A 19,884-nucleotide genomic window follows, 5' to 3' on the forward strand; every position below is an offset into this window, starting at 1 on the left:
TTTCTATATGAATAGCTAATAAAACTTTTAATGAAAGTATCATTTTCTCTTAGAAAAGAATATAGGTACAATGTAAAAACTTTTCAAGTAATACAGTATTAGTAATAAAGTAAGAAGAATTTGCAATCCCAGTACATAAACTAGTCACTTTTCTTTAAGTTTGGTAATATTCTGTAAGATGTTTCTTTGTGTATAGATTCATAAATATATTTTTTTGAAATTGGGATTATTCTCTGAAACCAACTTTTGTCACTTAGCAATCATAAGATTTAGCATCTTTCCACATCTGGAATCATTATTTGTTTCTATTATTATTTTTGATTGCTTGCTTTAACATAATTGTAACTAATTACCTACTGGCAGATACTTGGATGATTTAGTTCTTTCTACTTTATTTTACAACTATAAATCATCCAGCAATGAACAGCTTTCTGTACATTTTCCCATTATGTCCTCAGAAAAAATTCCTAAAATTGGAATTATTTGATAAATATAGTGAAATTGTTCTCTTGAAGAGTTGTATTGTGTTCCAGTACCTCCCCACTATAAAATAGATACTTGTCATTCCATATCAATTCCGGGCATTATTTATTTATTGCCAGTGCTATTTCTGAAAAATTTATCTTGATGCTTTAAGTTGCATGTGTTGAATATCCAATTAAAGTAAATTCCCTATTCCCGTCCTACGTTGAATTTGGGGTGGGAAAGTTGTTACCTTTTCCTCCATCCACTTATAATAACCTTTTATCTACTAGAGATGTTGATACATGATTTTCATATATTTCCTTTGTTGTTATTTGTTTTCGAACTTTGTTTATCATTTTTCCCTCACTATAACTTACAGTAGTTATGATATTTGTCATTGTTTTGATTTTATCGTGCATTCTGGCTTTCTTTTTATTAATTGTTGGCTGTGCTGGGTCTTTGTTGCTGTGTGGGCTTTTCTCTAGTTGTGGCACTCAGGCTTCTCATTGCAGTGGCTTCTTTTCTTGCAAAGCATGGTCTCTGGGGCGCGAGAGCTTCAGTAGTTGTGGCTCCCAGGCTCTAGAGCACAAGCTAAATACTTGTGGCACGTGTGCTTCAGCTGCTCTGCGACATGTGGCATCTTAGTTCCCAGACCAGGGATCAAACCAGCATCTCCTGAATTGGCAGGTGAATTCTTTACCACTGAGCCACCAGGGAAGCCCCCCATTCTGGCTTTCTGGAATTGTTTAAAAAGATCTTTCCTACTCCAAGATGCTAATCTCCTGCATTTTATCTGTTTTATTTATTTATTTATATTTGCCTCTAAATGTTTAACCTCTGTGGAGTTTATTTTAGTCAAAGAAGGAAGGTATATAGATCGCCTTTGCTTTTCCTTTATGGCCAGCCCAGTTGTCCCAACACTATATATTGATTTAGTATTGTGATTCATTTAGCATCAGTGTCACGATCATACTTAGTCGTCCCATACTTTTTATGTCACTTATGCTAATGTGTTTTTTAGACTGTTTTTCACATTAATATATTTTTTGAATCTTTGCACTTGTACAAACTTTTAAAATTATTTAAGTTTTGAAAATTATTATACAGATAGATATAGACATAAGGTAGAGCAAGACACCATAGACATAAACTGGCAAATAAGCATATGAAAAACTAAACATGCGTTTTAAAGCCTAAGCATCACTCAATTCTCTCCTCCCAAGGGCCTTGATTGTTTTACTAACCAATTCTCTTAAAAGCCTTAATGAACAGGTAATTCTAATGCTTTTTATTAATACATTGTTCTAAAATATAAAGAAGTTTTCAAGCCTTTTACAAAACAGCATCACGTTAATAGGGCAACTTAGTAAAGGTGGCAGGGCTTCCCAGGTGACGCAGTGGTAAAGAATCCACCTGCCAATGCAGGAGATTCAAAAGACGTGAATTGGATCCCTGGGTTGGGAAGATCCCCTAGCATAAGAAATACCTACCCACTCCAGTATTTCTGGTTGGCACATTCCATGGACAGAGGCGCCTGGAGGGCTACACTCCATGGGGTTGCACAAAACAGGACATGACTGAGCACACACACGGATGGAGTGAAGTAGCATGCAGTAGACCAGTCTCTAATTAAACTATCCTGTAATTTATGAGTACAAAAAATACCAACCCCAAAATTCGAAATATTTCTTCTGTATGAATTCTTACTGGCTGAAGTCATGTGGTTAAATCTCAAAAAATAAATATTTTCAGGTCAGTGTTGGGGTAAATTCTTGCTCTCCAGATTCTCACTACTTGCACATAAATGAGCAATATTGATAACAAAATAGAATTAATTATAGAATGGCAGGGACAGTTCAGTATTAAAATCTCTTAATGTAATATATTAAATAAGTCAAAGGAAAAAGAGACTCTATAAGTGTTGAAAAGGCTTGTCTAATAAAATTTACAGTTTCCTGTGCTTAGTTCAGTCGCTCAGTTGTGTCCGACTCTGCGACCCCATGAATTGCAGCTCACCAGGCCTGCCTGTCCATCACCAACTCCTGGAGTTCACTCAGACTCATGTCCATCGAGTCAGTAATGCCATCCAGCCATCTCATCCTCTGTTGTCCCCTTCTCCTCCTGCCCCCAATCCCTCCCAGCATCAGAGTCTTTTCCAATGAGTCAACTCGTCACATGAGGTGGCCAAAGTACTGGAGTTTCAGCTTTAGCATCATTCCTTCCAAAGAAATCCCAGGGCTGATCTCCTTCAGAATGGACTGGTTGGATCTCTGTGCAGTCCAAGGGACTCTCAAGAGTCTTCTCCAACACCACAGTTCAAAAGCATCAATTCTTCGGCGCTCAGCCTTCTTCACAGTCCAACTCTCACATCCATACATGACCACTGGGAAAACCATAGCCTTGACTAGACGGACCTTTATTGGCAAAGTAATGTCTCTGCTTTTGAATATGCTATCTAGGTTGGTCATAACTTTCCTTCCAAGGAGTAAGCGTCTTTTAATTTCGTGGCTGCAGTCACCATCTGCAGTGATTTTGGAGCCCCCCAAAATAAAGTCTGACACTGTTTCCAATGTTTCCCCATCTATTTGCCATGAAGTGATGGGACCAGATGCCATGATCCTCATTTTCTGAATGTTGAGCTTTAAGCCAACTTTTTCACTCTCCACTTTCATTTTAATCAAGAGGCCTTTTAGTTCCTCTTCACTTTCTGCCATAAGGGTGGTGTCATCTGCATATCTGAGGTTATTGATATTTCTCCCGGCAGTCTTGATTCCAGCTTGTGCTTCTTCCAGTCCAGCGTTTCTCATGATGTATTCTGCATATAAGTTAAATAAGCAGGGTGACAATATACAGCCTTGACGTACTCCTTTTCCTATTTGGAACCAGTCTGTTGTTCCATGTCCAGTTCTAACTGTTGCTTCCTAACCTGCATACAGAGTTCTCAAGAGGCAGATCAGGTGGTCTGGTATTCCCATCTCTTTCAGAATTTTCCACAGTTTATTGTGATCCACACAGTCAAAGGCTTTGGCATAGTCAATAAGCAGAAATAGATGATTTCTGGAACTCTCTTGCTTTTTTGACCATCCAGCGGATGTTGGCAATTTGATCTCTGGTTCCTCTGCCTTTTCTAAAACCAGCTTGAACATCTGGAAGTTCACGGTTCACGTATTGCTGAAGCCTGGCTTGGAGAATTTTGAGCATTACTTTACTAGGCTGTGAGATGAGTGCAATTGTGCAGTAGTTTGAGCATTCTTTGGCATTGCCTTTCTTTGGGATTGGAATGAAAACTGACCTTTTCCAGTCCTGTGGCCCCTGCTGAGTCTTCCACATTTGCTGGCATATTGAGTGCAGCACTTTCACAGCATCATCTTTCAGGATTTGGAATAGCTCACCTGGAATTCGATCACCTCCACTAGCTTTGTTCGTAGTGGTGCTTTCTAAGGCCCACTTGACTTCACATTCCAGGATGTCTGGCTCTAGGTCAGTGATCACATCATCATGATTATCTGGGTCATGAAAATCCTTTTTGTACAGTTCTTCTGTGTATTCTTGCCACCTCTTCTTAATATCTTCTGCTTCTGTTAGGTCCATACCATTTCTGTCCTTTATCGAGCCCATCTTTGCATGAAATGTCCCCTTGGTATCTCTAATTTTCTTGAAGAGATCTCTAGTCTTTCCCATTCTGTTGTTTTCCTCTATTTCTTTGCACTGATTGCTGAGGAAGGCTTTCTTATCTCTTCTTGGTATTCTTTGGAACTCTGCATTCAGATGCTTATATCTTTCCTTTTCTCCTTTGCTTTTTGCTTCTCTTCTATTCATTTCATGTGCTAAATAACCTCAAAATTGAAAAAAAAGATATGTTAATGCTTCTTTAAGTTGATAAAGCATATCCAGCAGAAACCAGTAGCCAGCATCATACTTAACAGGAAAATCATAGAAGCATCGCCTTTAAGAAGAAACAATTCAATGGAACACTACACAGCCTTTAAAAAGATTGAAATGGTTTTCTATGTGCTGGATGAAAAGATTTTGAAGATATATTGCCAGGAGTAACTGAGTGATTATATTTGTTTACAAAGGAAGAAAAAAGATAAAATTTCTAGAAGAATACCTGTAATACTGAGAACTCAACCTTGGGAGAGGAATAAACTGTCTTATGTACTTTTACTGTTTATGAATGAATGACTATTACAATAAAAAGAGTCAAAATTCCGTGTGCACACTTCATTCTTTCCGAATTCTCATCTTTTCTCTTGTTCTCTGTGACTTCTTTAGGCCAGTTCCACATTTTTAATTATCCTGACTCTTTTGTATGGATTTAGCGAAAGGATTTGGAAGCTGGACAGAACTGGCTTAGGACAGGGGCTCTGTCAATAAACTGAGTAAAGTGACTTAGCTTTTCTGAAGCTCAATTTCTTTGCCTTCAAAGGTGGATCGTTTCTGCTTCACTCTTTTGTATACAGATTAGAGTCATAGAGCTCTGAGCCAGATGCCTATCAGCTATATCTCCCTTAAGAATATTGTTTGGCTAACTTGAATTTTGATGGGAAGAATAGCTTTTGGTTTTCATCCATCTGTGCTGTTTATGGCTATGGTTATGGTATCTTTTATCTTCTCACAGGAGACCTAAATCCATTAAATCATTTCATTTTCTAATTACTCTTGCAGTTGAGGGCACATGCAGTGGATATTAATGGAAACCAAGTGGAGAACCCCATCGACATTGTCATCAACGTTATTGACATGAATGATAACAGACCTGAGTTCTTACACCAGGTTTGGAATGGGACAGTTCCTGAGGGATCAAAGCCGGGTAAGTTGGAAGATCATAATTTGGAGGTTCCTTGAGGAAATACAATGTTATCCAGCCCTCATATATAAGCTAGATGAGAAATCACGTGAGCCTTTAGTGTCATTTTCTTTCATTCATGCTGCTTTTAGGCAAGACTTAATTCATTATATTTAATTTTTTAAATTTAATTTTGAATTTAAGAAAGCCTCGACATTTAAACTTAACGCTATATATTTCCTTCACCATCTATACTGGTTTGTACATAAGCCAATTTATAGATATAACTGTGTCTTAAACTGGCACTTTTCCTGGTTCAGATACACTTGTCTGTATCTCAGAAGAGTAGAGGGGTGGGGGCAGCTGGGGTGGGAAGGCAGGGCTGTGCGGGAAGTTCAACCATCTGTAGCTCTGTCTGAGTCACATTTTAGAGTCGAGTTCGTCAGTATTTTAAAATACAGGAAAAAAAAATCAAAGCATGTTAAACATATCTTTACTAAAACACAAGGCTTATACATATATTCTAAGGATAAATAAACGTTGTGCTTTTTTGCCTGGGAAAGGCTCTTGGTTTTTTAAAATCGTTCATTGGTCCTTTTTCCTCTATTATTTCCAATTTTATAGAATTATCATTTCATAAAAATTACCAAAAATAAATCATTACAGGTATATTTACTATGCATATGCACATGCATTTCCATAAAGCCTTCCCGTAAATAAATGACTCTGAATGATCAGGAAATGTAAAGACATTTCATGAGTCGATTTCCTGCACTTGTTCTGTAAGTTTGAAAACATCCTTCTAGGCAAGACTTGATAGAGTCATGAATCTTAAGTTAAACTAAAATGCAATGTTGTAAGCAATATTTTGGTTCAAGATTCCAAAACACATTTTTTGTTTTGTTTTGTTTTAACCATTCATTCAGCAGATGTTTAGTTTTTTTTATTTTATTTTATTTTTAAACTTTACATAATTGTATTAGTTTTGCCAAATATCAAAATGAATCCATCACAGGTATACATGTGCTCCCCATCCTGAACCCTCCTCCCTCCTGCCTCCCCATACCATCCCTCTGGGTCGTCCCAGTGCACTAGCCCCAAGCATCCAGTATCGTGCATTGAACCTGGACTGGCATCTCGTTTCATACATGATATTTTACATGTTTCAATGCCATTCTCCCAAATCTTCCCACCCTCTCCCTCTCCCACAGAGTCCATAAGACTGTTCCATACATCAGCGTCAGCAGATGTTTATAGAGCACATACTGTATGCCAGACGTTGCTCCAGCACTGTAGATGCAGCCGTGATAAGTTAGTTGTGCCCTGTTGGAGCTTAAAATCTAGTAGAGGAGAACAGTAAAAGGCAAACAAGCAAGCAAATGTTTTAGGGAAAAAAATAAAGTTTTGGAAAAAAAAAAAAAATCAAACTTGGTACATAGTCAAATAGGATGCCTTGTTCAGAAGGACAAGCTCTGAAAAGAGATTTGAAGTATGTGAACAAGCCTTAGTTAATTCTGGGGCAAAAAAAAAAATGTACCCTGTAGAGGGAACACTAGCTGTAAAGGCACTAAATCAAACTGATCTTAAGAGTACTAAAGAAGAAGGTAGCCTGGAGATGTAACATTTTATAATCCAAGTCTTAAAAAAATTGCATGGAGCAAACCATCTTAAATAATAACATTTTCTCTCTACTTCTCAATTTCAGTTTGTCTAACTAGTTTGAATGCATTTGATCGTAATGGTTTGTAGACTTCCTTTCCACGATATCTAATAAATTTGAGTCCCTGAGTTTGTTACAATGTTCTTTTAATCTCCTCGAAAATAATGAACCCCAGTGCAAAACCCCCTATTCAGTGTACCAAAACAGTCATGCATGGAATGATTCCTCATGACCTCAGTAAATGGAGTATGTGTTGTTACGTAAGCCAAGTAAGCATACTTGGCTTACTTTCACAAAGTGACTTAGGCTTTGTGGAGAATCATACCCCACATGACATTTTAGATTCTACTGCACAACGGAAAAAAAAACGGCAGAGGGAAGGAATTGGTGGCCATAAAAGATGTTTCAAATGACATCTATGTTACTTATTATTTGCATTTTATATAGACAAAAGGATATATAAGATATATATCTGAAGGGATCCTTTCTTTGAATCATATAGTGAATTTGTCTTTTAAGTATATGGAAACATTTAGTCTTTATACATCTGTAAAAAAATTTTTTTTAACCATTATCCTTTCAAGCAACTGAACTATAGTTTATATTTTTTGAAGTGAGTTCTGTTCTTATCAATAGTGTTTTAATCAAGGCTAAATGATTAAATGTTGGTCTGAAAAAATGGAAAGGGACTTCCTTGGTGATCCAGTGGTTAAGATTTCACATGCCAATGCAGGTTTGATCCCTAGTCAGGGAGCCAAGATCCTACCTGCCTCTTGGTCAAAACACCAAAACAAAATGAGAGCAACACTGTAACAAATTTGCTAAAGACTTTAAAAATGGTCCACATTTTTAAAAACAGAAGTTATTTTGTAAAAGAGAAAAAGTGGAATGAAGATTGATGAAGAAGGTAAATATCCCTTCTGTTTGGGAGACCCTGACATGAAAGGCAACCATTCATTTTCCATGTCTGCTGTCTAGGAACATATGTGATGACGGTCACTGCGATTGATGCTGACGATCCAAATGCCCTCAATGGGATGTTGAGGTACAGAATCCTGTCCCAGGCGCCAAGCACCCCTTCGCCCAACATGTTTACAATCAACAATGAGACTGGGGACATTATCACGGTGGCAGCTGGACTTGACAGAGAAGTAAGCCAACTGAAATCTGTATTGAATTTGCTTGTAATCTTAAAAGTGCACTGGCTCACATCTATCTTGTCTCCAGGCTCAGTGGAGACAAAAGAGTCCCCCTGCCAATGCAGGAGACGTGGGTTCGATCCCTGGGTCGAAAAGATCCCTTGGAGAAAGAAATGACTCCAATATTCTTGCCTGGGAAGTCCCATGGACAGAGGAGCCTGGTGGGCTACGATCTACGGGGTCACAAAGAGTCAGACACGACTGAGCAACTAAGCGCACACTCAATAACATCTCCACGAGATTATTCATGTGTTCATGGTCATGAAGAAATCAACTGTACTCTTTTACAGAATTTCAAGTTGGTTAAATGATGTATGTAAACTGGATAAATCATTGCTGGTCCATGTAATATTTAGGGTGGTCATTGACTAAGTTAAGCCAGTAACCTTCTGGTATCTACTTTTTAAACTTCTTTGCATTTTCTGTTTTCCCTCATACTCAAAAGATTTGATGAGGAATTAAATGAAAAATCGTGCCCAAATAAAGTGTACATACATTTAGGGTAATTTTTAACATTCGTATTTTGAAGAGGGTACAAATGACACGTGTGATGAGGGTTTTTTTTTTTTTTTTTTGTGATCCTTGATTTAGTACAGAAGAGATGATCACTCTCTCTTTAACTCTAAGATGAACTTAAGAGGTTTGAACACCAAGAACTGCCTGCAGTCCACTGACAGGGCTTTAAAGCTATAAACACAGAGAAACACACTTCGGGTGTATATTTTGTTGTAAAGGCATACAGTGTTGACAGTATTGAAATATTATGTCGGATCACAGCCTGAGAAGGAATGGGTGTTTCATTCCTGCTAGAAGGGTCATCTCGCTCTGACAGAGTGAGCCCACCGTCCTGTGGCACCCTGCTGTGTTCTGTTCACATGATTCCTTCTGCCAGGAACGTCTTGCCCCTTTTTCTTGATTTTGAACCCTCCAGTTCTTCACGTTGCCTTTCAAGCCCTGCTTATATCCTTTCCTGAAAACTCCAGCCCTACTGAATTTTCCTATACCCTCTCTCCATTCTGTTCTAACCATTTTCTTAGCGATTCTCAAGGTCATTATTGATTGTCAGTAATCATTGTGTGAGTGAATTGTCAAAGTGCCGACTCATAGAGATCTGTGCTTGTAGGTTTCTGGCTGAGCCAGCTTCTATCATAATGAGACCTCGTGTTATGTGTGTCAAAAGGAAACATTAGACCTACCATCATAAATATTATTGACAAGGATTTTAGGGCTTGGTTTTTATGACGTTTTATTTGTCTTAGTAAGTAGCATCCACTTGAATTGGATCGAAGAAAACATTACTATTTCAATTCATTATGTATGCAAGATAGAGGTGGCAACACTGTAATAAAGTAATATGAGCCAATCAAGATTACTTAATTCACAATTGAGCCCAGAGCCTTCCTTAGGAGTCAGATGGATGGCTAGTACGGTATTCCTGTTGCTCTAGGAATGGTTTGCACCAGAGATTGCTGAAATTTAGCTTTGCAGTAGTACCTTTAGTTCAGTGATATCTGGAACATGTATATCTTTTCACCTCTTCCATTACTGTATAAAATACTATTCTTAAATGTCAATAAATTCAGCATGAATACTGTATTTTATAGGAAAATATAGCATATTTTTTTAATATTCTCGGAAGTGCCAGGCTGCTCACATCCTAAGGAGGTATATAGCTCATCTCCCAAACCTAATATTTCTCTTTCATTTCACACTCTCATTGTGAGATACAGAAATGGGACTTCATCTTGTTTTCATATAGTAATATTCCTATCACATTTAGCCTGGATGTTTTATGAAAAGCAAGAGGCATAGAGAATGAAAGATAGTTTTGCCAAAGCAAACCAACCGTATTTAAAAATCAAAGACACTGTATTTAGTTTAGGGGGTGAAAGTTGCAAGTCAGGCTATACTTTGGTTAAGTATATCTTGCGGTGGCCGGAAGCAGCTATGCACAACCCGATGAAATGAAAGTGGACATGAATTCAAAGCTATAGAATCACAAGTTAGATACAGCATGAGAAATTGCTTCTTGACAGTGACGCTATTAAACACAACAATGAGTTACTAGGGAAAATTATGGAAAACCTTCCTTTTCTGAAAGTCATTTAACATGGCAAAATATATCTATGTCAGATGGTTTATGGTAATTCTGCCTGAGGCCAGGGATAAATTATGCTGACTTCTCCAGGCCTCATGTAAGCTGGAGATGCTTTTATTTCTATTAGATTTCACAGTTTTCTTTCTGTCCAAAGTCATTTCCGTTGTCATCCTCCCAGGATGGACGACACCTTTAAGTGATTGAACGCCTAATCATTGAAATGCTTACCGTGATTTAGCTTTTTCTTTTCCTTTCATCTCCAGGTTTTAAAAAATTCCAATTTGGGGGGTTCTGCAGACCTAAAGCTTCACGCACGACACTCGCCAGTCTTCAGTTTTTTAATCTCCATCTGATTTCTTTACTTTTTATCTTTTAGTTTTCTAAATATATTTTTTCAATTTATTTTATTAAAGTATAGTTGTTTTACAATGTGTTAATTTCTGCTGTACAACAAAGTGATTCAGTTATATGTTTGTGTGTATATATATATATATATATATATACACATATATATAACGTGCCGTGTTGTGCTTAGTCGCTCAGTCATGTCTGATTCTTTGAGACCCCATGGACTGTAGCCTGCCAAGCTCCTCTGTCCATGGGGTTCTCTAGGCAAGAATACTGGAGTGGGTTGTCATCTCCTCCTCCAGGGGATCTTCCCAACCAGGGATCGTACCAAGGTCTCCCCCATTGCAGGCGTATTCTTTACCAACTGAGCCACCAAAGAAGCCCATATATATATTTATCTATCTATCTATTATATATATATATAGTTTGGGATTCTCAGGTGACTCAGTGGGCAGAATCTGCCTGCCACTGCAGGAGCTGCTGGAGACACAGGTTCTCTCCCTGGGAGGGGAAGATCCCCTGGAGGAGGAAATGGCAACCCACTACAGTATTCTTGCCTGGAAAATCCCGTGGTGGGCTACAGTCCACAGGGCTGCAAAGAGTGAGACACGGCTGAGCGGCTGAGCACACACGCACACATGTATATGGTTCATTGCTGGATAGTGAGTCAAGTTCCTTGTGCTTTATAGTAGGGCCTTGTTGTGCTGCGATTCATGGGATCGCAAAGAGTCGGACACAACTGAGTGACTGAACTGAACTGAACTTGTTGTTTATCAATCTGACTTCTTGTTGCTTGAGTTGGTGGTAACCATTCCTGGCATTTCTTCTTTACTCCAGCTTTTATATGTCCATCTCCTGCCCTTTTTGGTCAGGACTACTGATGAGTTACCCTCTGCTTTGAATAATTCTGGCTTTACCTGGTATGGGCTATTTGACCTTTAGTGTCTTAACCTGAAACCTCAGCTCCCCCATCTGTAAATGGAGGTAATAATATTACATCTACTTCATGGGACAATTGGAAGGATTACATAACACGAAGCATATAGCATTCAGCACAGTGTCCAACGCATGTTAGTTTTCCTTTTCCCATGGCCGTCATAGATCTAGCCTCAACATCCAGTGAGTGATCACCATTACTTTGACTTCTCATAATTTTTCTCATGGCAAGGAAAGAATTACACTTCCTGTTTTCCAAGCCAAGTAATACTTTCACTTGGGCTCTCAATTCTGAGTTCTTTCCTAAAGGAATGTTCTCTTATCTTCTGTGGTCTTGGTCTTCCCTCCTCTGAAGGGTCTTTCCTAGAAACCCGACTGGTTCCTTCATAATCCTCGACCAGCTGAGTCTCCCCTCTGGTTGAAGGGCTCTACAAGACCCACAGCCTGAAGTCAGAGCTCTTCAACGTGGTGCCCCAGACCCTCTAGGATGCTGGTCCCAAAGCCTTCCTTAGTCTGAGCTCCTAGAATTCTTTACTTCCTGCTAGGAAGCCAGTGATGGCCTCTGCCCATACCACCACATGCCCGTCCTTGTACAGATCTGAGCTTCTCTGTTCTTCTGTGTCTGTTGTTTCTTCTGCCTGAAGATTCCTTTGCCATCTTCCTCTAGAACAGGCTAATACCTGGTCTCTGAGAGCTGCCCTCAGCCCCTCCCTGGGCTACCTACCCATAATGGCCTGTGTTCCTCCAGATATACAGACTGTGTTCCATGGACATCTTATCTGCCTTCCAGCTCCTGATATTCAGTGAGGTCCCTGTGTTCCTCTTCTTTTCACCCTGAACTGGAACCTGGAAGAAAAGTTCAAGTTATTAGATTTTCCTCTTCGTGTCAACACCACACTCCCAGGGGCAGCCATACTTGCCCTTCACTCCACCCATTCTTGGCCTCCTTGGAATCTGGCTTTCCACCTGCTCCCCCGTCTCAGGACACACTCACGCTGTGCATTTATTGGAGAGCCCTCACACAGCGCAGCAGTTACTGGTACAGACTCTGGATCCAGAGAGAGCTGGATTCAAGTCTTTTTTCTGCTATTTACAGCTCATGTCAGTGGGTGCTTCCCTGCTCCCCTAAGCCTTGGTTTCCTTCTCTGTAAAATGAGGATAAAAATAGTCCACCTGCCTTATCAGTTTATTTTGAGACACAACATAAAGTGTGGCTCATACTTAGTGCTCGTTCTCAATAGATGTCAGTTTTTATTATCAAGGCCCATAGAACAATGCTGGCATACAGTAACCATTCAAAAAATGTTTAGCCTACAAATGTATAAGGAAGATAGTACTGTCAGCCCTACCTCACAGATGAGGGAACTGGGGACTTTGCATGTAAGAATTTGAACAGGGTCACAAACCTGCACTTCCCTCCTAGGATCTCATGATATTACTTACTTGTCCATCCCCTAACCCAATGCATCCAAAAGCAAACCTGTCATCTCCCTAAACCTGTGCTTCCTGAGGAATTTCCAATGTGACCAGCGCCCCCTCCCCAGTTTCCCAAGATTACGATCAACTTCATTGTGCCCTGCTCTCCATCCACGGATTGATTTCATCAAGTTCTTCTCAGTTTACCCACCAAGTTCATCTTGCATTTATTCTTCCCTCTAGGCTTGGAGGACTGGTTGAGATGCACCTCTTAAAGACTGCTCCCATCACTTCCTCCTGCTCTTACTATGGTTGCATTGCAGATTTAGCCGCGTGATCCATTCATATTTGTCACTTTCATTGGTCTCTTGCTCTTAACGGCAGCAAGGCTGTCTCTGGTTTTGTTTATTATTTTATTCAGGTAAATGCTACAATGTCTGGCATCCAGTAGACATTCATTAAATGTGTGCCAAGTGGATGACGGAATGTTCTCACCTCTTCATTCACTTAGAGCACTCTAGTTCAGTGCTGTAGTTTCAAAATACGTAACATAAGTATAGTGATTTTAACTGATACATCTAGAGAAAGCCAGAGAACCCCAAGTCTTTTAGATGCTTACTCCATCAAGTAGAGACTGCCAGAGCACAAACATTGTATTGGCTTTATTTTTAGTTATATTTATGGTCAGTGGTGCTAGTTTTCTATTTACAGTACTTTTATAATAAATTGTTTCTTAAAAGAGAGTTCCTGTCAAGATAAATAGTAAGTGACTCACGCTGTAGAAAGATGAGGATATAGCAGAATTGAGAAGATGGCATATGAATCAGTTTTATAGTTTTGGATACAATGAGCTAGCTTATGCTCCCAGTATATATTTTAATGAATAAGTGATAGCTAACCATGTATGGTTTTTTCCAAACTTGAAATTATTTTTAAGTATCACACAAGGTCCAAGGCTTCTCATACATTCATCCATCCAGCCACAAATTCAAAAGCATTTGTTCCTTGCTTATACTGTGGCAAGCATTATGTTATATACCAGGGACATAAACATCGGCAAAGCAGTGGCCCTGAGGAGGGATCTGTGTGCATGTATGTAGCTGGGGAAGACAGACAGATGGACTGATAACAGCCTCATAACGGAAGCGGTGATAGAGGTGTGTCCTGAGTTGGAAAACAACTCTTCCTCAAGGACTTTCAGAAATCATCTCTGGGGTGACTTTAAGCTTCGTGCTTGCCAGACTCAGAAAAAGGGGAAAAGGGTGTTCTGGGCCAGGGTTTCCCACCCTTGGCGCTGTTGACATTTTGGACAGGATAAGCCTCTGTTGTGGGGGCCTGTCCTGTGCATTGTAGGTGTTTAGTAGTATCTATGGTCCCTACACATTAGATGTCAGTAGCACCGCCCAGCTGTTACAACCAGAAATGTCCCAGGATATTGACAGGTGTCCTTGGGGGTGATGAGGGTGGGGGGCAAAATCACCCCAGTTTAAAAGCAGTGGTTTAGGCTGAGGAAAAGGCAAATGCGTTTGAAGATAGATATTGGGTTGGCCAAACATTTGTGTGTTTCAGTGCATCTTATGGCCAAACCCAAATGACCCTTGTGGCCCACCCCATACAAACAGCTCAAGATATGGGGTGAAAAATGGAAAGTGAGAGCTTTGGTGGGAAAGGGGAGTCAGGGGATGGAAGAACTGACAACAAGGAGAGGAGGTGAGATTTTATCCTTTCTAGAACAGAAAGCAAGGAAATGTTTTTAAGCAAAGTTCCCTTGATCAGACACAGGACTATGAGGGTGGGAAGTCAGCTTCTTATGAAATCTGAATGTCAGTCATTCAGAACTAGATGCCCAGTGACTAAATTAGGCAAGAAGCTCTAAATAGTTTGGTAGTCTAAAACATAGACTGTTGTGTCTTCCTTACTAAATGTAAAATTGTTTTACCAATCAGGCAGTTAAATTCAGACTATGATATTTAACAAGTTGGCATTTTTCTTTACTTGAGGAAACACTGTATTTTAGAAATAACAATGTTCTTTTGTAACTTAGAATTCTCAAGACTAGCTTGCAGCAATAGGAAATTTCAAGTATTAGCTATTGATCCCAATATTTCAGCTCAGTGGAAAATTGGGCCTATTATACTTATATAATTCTAAAGATCTTTGTAAAATAGATATTAACAAAAACCCATTATCTCCACATAATGCAATGTATGGTTTTTTTTATCTTCTGTAAACATATTTATATTTTTTGATAATGCTCATCTGTTTCTGAAAATAACAGCCAAGAAAAATGGCATTTCAAAGTCATAACAATTTTTTTTTTATTTTTCATGATTTTCAGCTGGGAGGATGAACAGAATACCCTACAAAATTCTCTTGATAACCATGAGAGCATTAAGCTGAAATGACACTCTTGATTGGGAATGGAAATCATTGAGAAATGTTTTAGTCTATGTAAGCAGTATGGTGAGGGGTTATGGGTTAAGAAAAATTAAAATGGCTCAACCAGCCCTATTCCTTTGTTTCTTTTTTCCATTCAAAAAAGTGGGGTATTTATTTTTTAAGACAAATGAAAAGGAATGGAAATAAATAACTGCTAAGAGATTGGCATAGTGGTGGGCATGGCATAGTGGTGGGCAGGCTAAAAATTGAATGTGTGAGGTTTGACTTTCACTCTTACCCCTTCTTTGCCTTGCCCACAAACATCTAAAGCAAAAGCTACAATTTGTGTCTGTTCTCTCACAGCTCCCCAAATCCCTCAAGAGTGGTCATTCATAATGTCAGCTATATTTAGAATTAAGGGAAACGGTCTTTGCAGTGACCATTTATCTTTTTGTATGAAGAAGTGAGTTTAATTGTTCAGGATGTTTTAGCGTTTTTTAATGATCTCTGTATTTTTTATCTGTGCCAATTTCCATGGAGATTTCAAATGATTTTAGGTATTTGTTTGGTTTGGTTTGGTTTAGTTGCTAAGTCGTGTCCGACTCTTGTGATCCCATGAACCGTAGCCTGCCAGTCTCCTCTGTCTATGGGATTCTCCAGGCAAGAATACTGGAGTGGGTTGCCATTTCCTTCTCCAGTTTATTTTGTTTAGGTTTTCCTAGTATAAAACTAAGTCAGCCAGTGCTGTAGACTGTCTCAGACACTCTCAGGATTTTTCTGTTAGATACATTACAACTGACCTTGACTCCCCTTTAAAAAGTTCAATCTGGTATTTGAAAGCAGTGACGCAAATTTGATATTAACCATCTATATGAAAATATATCCATATTCATCATAGGTCTGTGGACTCAGTGAGTGTCGTACTCAGACAGAGGTCCACTGAGAAGGCAACTATAAAAAAGCCTACTAGGTTTAAGATGAAGAAGATAAACAGAAACTCTTTGTTTTGGTCTTCACTTCATTTAACAATATATGTCTCCTCTATAGTTGTAAATAGTGTGCACCGAAGGAAATTAGAAGAAAATACCACATCAACTTTGCTATAATAGAAGGAACATATGTAAAGAGGTATAAAAGGAAAGCATATATACTTTATGAATTATATATGCTTTCTTCTCCCTCTCAAGTTTCTTGATTGTTTTTAGTAGCCTAAACTGGGTAGAAATTAACATCTGAGAAAGTAAACACAAACCACATGACTGAAATGCTTGATGACAGTGTTGTGAAGTTTGGAAGAAAAAGAAAAGCTGAAACCAGATGGACGTTTCGGCTTAGCAGCGAATTTCACACATCTGCCACGCGTTCCTTTCCGCCAGTCGAGGTGAAAACATCCAGTTAAATCTCTCTAGACAAGGACCAGACCTGTGCTTCACAAGTTAAAGTAAACTCCACTTGGGAAATTTCAAGTCCTGTTCATCAGAGTGAATAATGCCGTGCTTTTCTGGGTGTAATCAAGAGCCACTTACAGAACAACTGTGATGTCTTCTTGAGGAATTTGTTTCATTTAAGTTGTTATCTTTATGTCTTTTTAGAAAGTACAACAGTATACGTTAATAATTCAAGCTACAGACATGGAAGGCAATCCCACATATGGCCTTTCCAACACAGCCACGGCTGTCATCACGGTGACAGATGTCAACGACAATCCTCCGGAGTTTACTGCCATGACGGTAAGTACAGACTGTCACTCACAGAACTCGAGGGCTGTGGTCCATTACCGCGAAGTTTCGTCATGAATAACAGATGCGTTAAATAGAGCCGGAACTTGCTTCATTCACCTCATTGTAGAATGGCTGCTGACTCCCATGTTTTCTGTCACTTACACCAGAGTTTTAAATGAAGCACCAAACTAATTTGTTCTTTTGTCCTCTCCAAGTCCACTGATAAAGTTATTAAAACATCCTACCTGGAAGAAATGACCTAAATAGACTTTAGGTTGTTTTAACAAAATATTCATAAATATCTTAAGGTCCACAAACCATGTGACTGATTGATGCTACTTTGTCAGCAGATAATTATGATCTCTTGGCTAAAATGATTTCCTTGACAAGTCCTTTCTTCTGACCCCCACTCATGAATCATCCAGATACCCACAGAATTTACTATTACTGAAATTAATTTTAAATTTTAATTTTAATGAAACTATAACATAATTTGGAAAAAAATAATTTGAGGGCCACATAGAGTTATAGTATTTTTAATGTCAAACATAAATGCTGTGATTACCTGCATTACTAATCTCCTCGCTTAGTGTGGATAATAAAGATTTAATGGGGCAGTAAAATCAGGGCAATGTGATCATCGAGACACGCCGTCCTTCAGGGGTGCCCGTCGCTGCTCTGAATCGGCTTTGTCTTTTCTTGCAGTTCTATGGTGAAGTCCCTGAAAACAGGGTAGATGTCATCGTCGCTAATCTAACAGTGACAGATAAGGATCAGCCCCACACACCGGCCTGGAACGCCATCTACAGAATCAGCGGTGGAGACCCCGCCGGCCGCTTTGCCATTCAAACTGACCCCAACAGCAACGACGGTTTAGTCACCGTAGTAAAAGTAAGTGCCATGGTCTCTCTGGTGGCCACTCGGCCACAACCATATGTGCCACCCACTGCTTAGTTTGTTATTGACTCAGGACATTTTCTTTCAACCGTCTCTATGCTGTGCTGAGTCGCTCGGTCACATCCAACTGTTTGCTACCACGTGGACTGCAGCCTGCTAGGCTTCTCTGTCCATGGGGATTCTCTAGGCAAGAATACTGGAGTGCGTTGCCATGCCCTTCTCCAAAGGATCTTCTCAACCCACAGATTGAACCCAGGTCTCCCACATTGCAGGCAGATTCTTTACCATCTGAGCCACCAGGGAAGCCCCTCTCTAAATCAGAGTTAATGTATTTGGGGGAGTCACATTTGTTATTTTTTACTTATGTTGATGCCAAGGCCAACATAGTCTCACTCTCTCCCTGGAATATGATTGATTTTCAATCATCCGGGTGTTTTAACAGTGAATATACAACAGTCCTCAGCAGTGTTAACAGTCAGTGCAGTCAATGTGTTAGTGTTATGTTGTGGAATTTTGTATGTGTATATATATATATATATATATATACACACACACACACACACATATGTAACATCTCTTTATTTTATTTATTTTGACTGGGTCATGCTGTCTGGCATGTGGGATCTTAGTCTCCTGACTAGGTATTGAATTGGTGCCCCATGCATTGAGAGTCTTAACCACTGGACTACTAGGGAAGTCCCACATCATAGAGTTTTGATGGCCAACTGATACCTATTAGGAAGGATTCCCCACACCTACTATTCTTATGTCTACAGGCTGCTTTTAGAATATTGGCTCAGGGAACAAACCAGAAAATACCACCAATGTATAACTAGATGAGTGTAGGCGATGAGAGGGCCTACGCTCTTAAAAGGTTTTGAATTTACTTTGCCGTTTTTAAATGCCATTTTTAAGAAATTGGTTCTTCTAATTTTTCATTGTCAAAAAGTAAAACAAAGCTGAGTTCTGGAAGTAAAAGGGATGTTAACTTCACGTGTAACAAATAGACAGTGCTAATGGAAAACCTCTGTGAAGTGAGCATCACTCTCAAGCCACCCAGGCAAGAGTTTGCTTCTTTGCCTCCCATTCCAACACTCTTGGGCTTCCCCGGTGGCCCTAGTGGTGAACAATCTGCCTGCCAATGCAAGAGACGCAGGTTCGATCCCTGGGCTGGGAAGATTTGCTAGAGGAGGAAATGGCAACCCCTTCCAGTATTCTTGCCTGGAAAATCCCATGGACAGAGGAACCTGGCGGGCTACAGTCCTTGGGTCTCAAAGAGTCAGACATGACTGAGTGACTAACACTTTCATTTTTTTCCAAAGATCTTAGATAAGTAAACATTGTCAGCGATGTTTCATGGGTCTAGTACCCTCACTCAAAAGAATTCTGTAGTATTTCCTGGCTTCTTTGTTGTCTTGTTTAAAATAGTTCAGAAAGGGAAGTTGAACTGGGGATTTTAGAATGAGAATAAAAAAATTTCTCAATTAGAGTTGAGGAGGTGGTCTAGGTGAAGAAACTAGTGTGGTCTGTGCCAATTTCAATTTTTTTCAGTAGCTTCTGCCCTTGGTCTTTCTTAGACTCTCCAGGATGGCAGGAGAGCTCTTCTTCTCATACTATTAGTATTTCATACAGTAATGCTTATGGGTCTCTTAACTGGAAGATCATCAATGAAATTAAGAGGGAAAGTCCAGTCTGGTCACTTGACTCTGGTTAACTTTTCTACTGACAATGAGATTCAGTGAAACTTTATGAGCTAATGTTTACATTATCTGTGCATTGCCTTTGTTTCTAGTGGCATGCTTAGATTTGGCATTGGTACAGACCAGTAAAATCCTCAAAATTACTTTGGAAAACAGCCATAGATTTAGTTTGCTAACTAAGGAAAAAATAAAAAGTCCTTCTACCTGTGAACACTATTTTTTAATTGTATATATGTGAATACTCTAAAATGTATACTTGAAATTATGAATGAACTT

General features: G+C 39.3%; 1 protein-coding gene across 1 annotated transcript in view; it reads left to right on the forward strand.

Moving 5' to 3' along the window:
* CDH2 (cadherin 2) overlaps positions 1–19,884 on the forward strand; it is a 248,192-nt gene that overhangs the window by 184,844 nt on the left and 43,464 nt on the right. Inside the window, exons 6-9 of the mRNA XM_019986910.2 lie at positions 5,134–5,278; positions 7,893–8,065; positions 16,883–17,020; positions 17,717–17,902. Coding sequence (XP_019842469.2) covers positions 5,134–5,278; positions 7,893–8,065; positions 16,883–17,020; positions 17,717–17,902 — 642 coding nt within the window. The remainder of the gene's footprint in view (positions 1–5,133; positions 5,279–7,892; positions 8,066–16,882; positions 17,021–17,716; positions 17,903–19,884) is intronic.

This window comes from Bos indicus, chromosome 24 (assembly GCF_029378745.1).
Source record: "Bos indicus isolate NIAB-ARS_2022 breed Sahiwal x Tharparkar chromosome 24, NIAB-ARS_B.indTharparkar_mat_pri_1.0, whole genome shotgun sequence".
Taxonomy (NCBI): Eukaryota; Metazoa; Chordata; class Mammalia; order Artiodactyla; family Bovidae; genus Bos; species Bos indicus.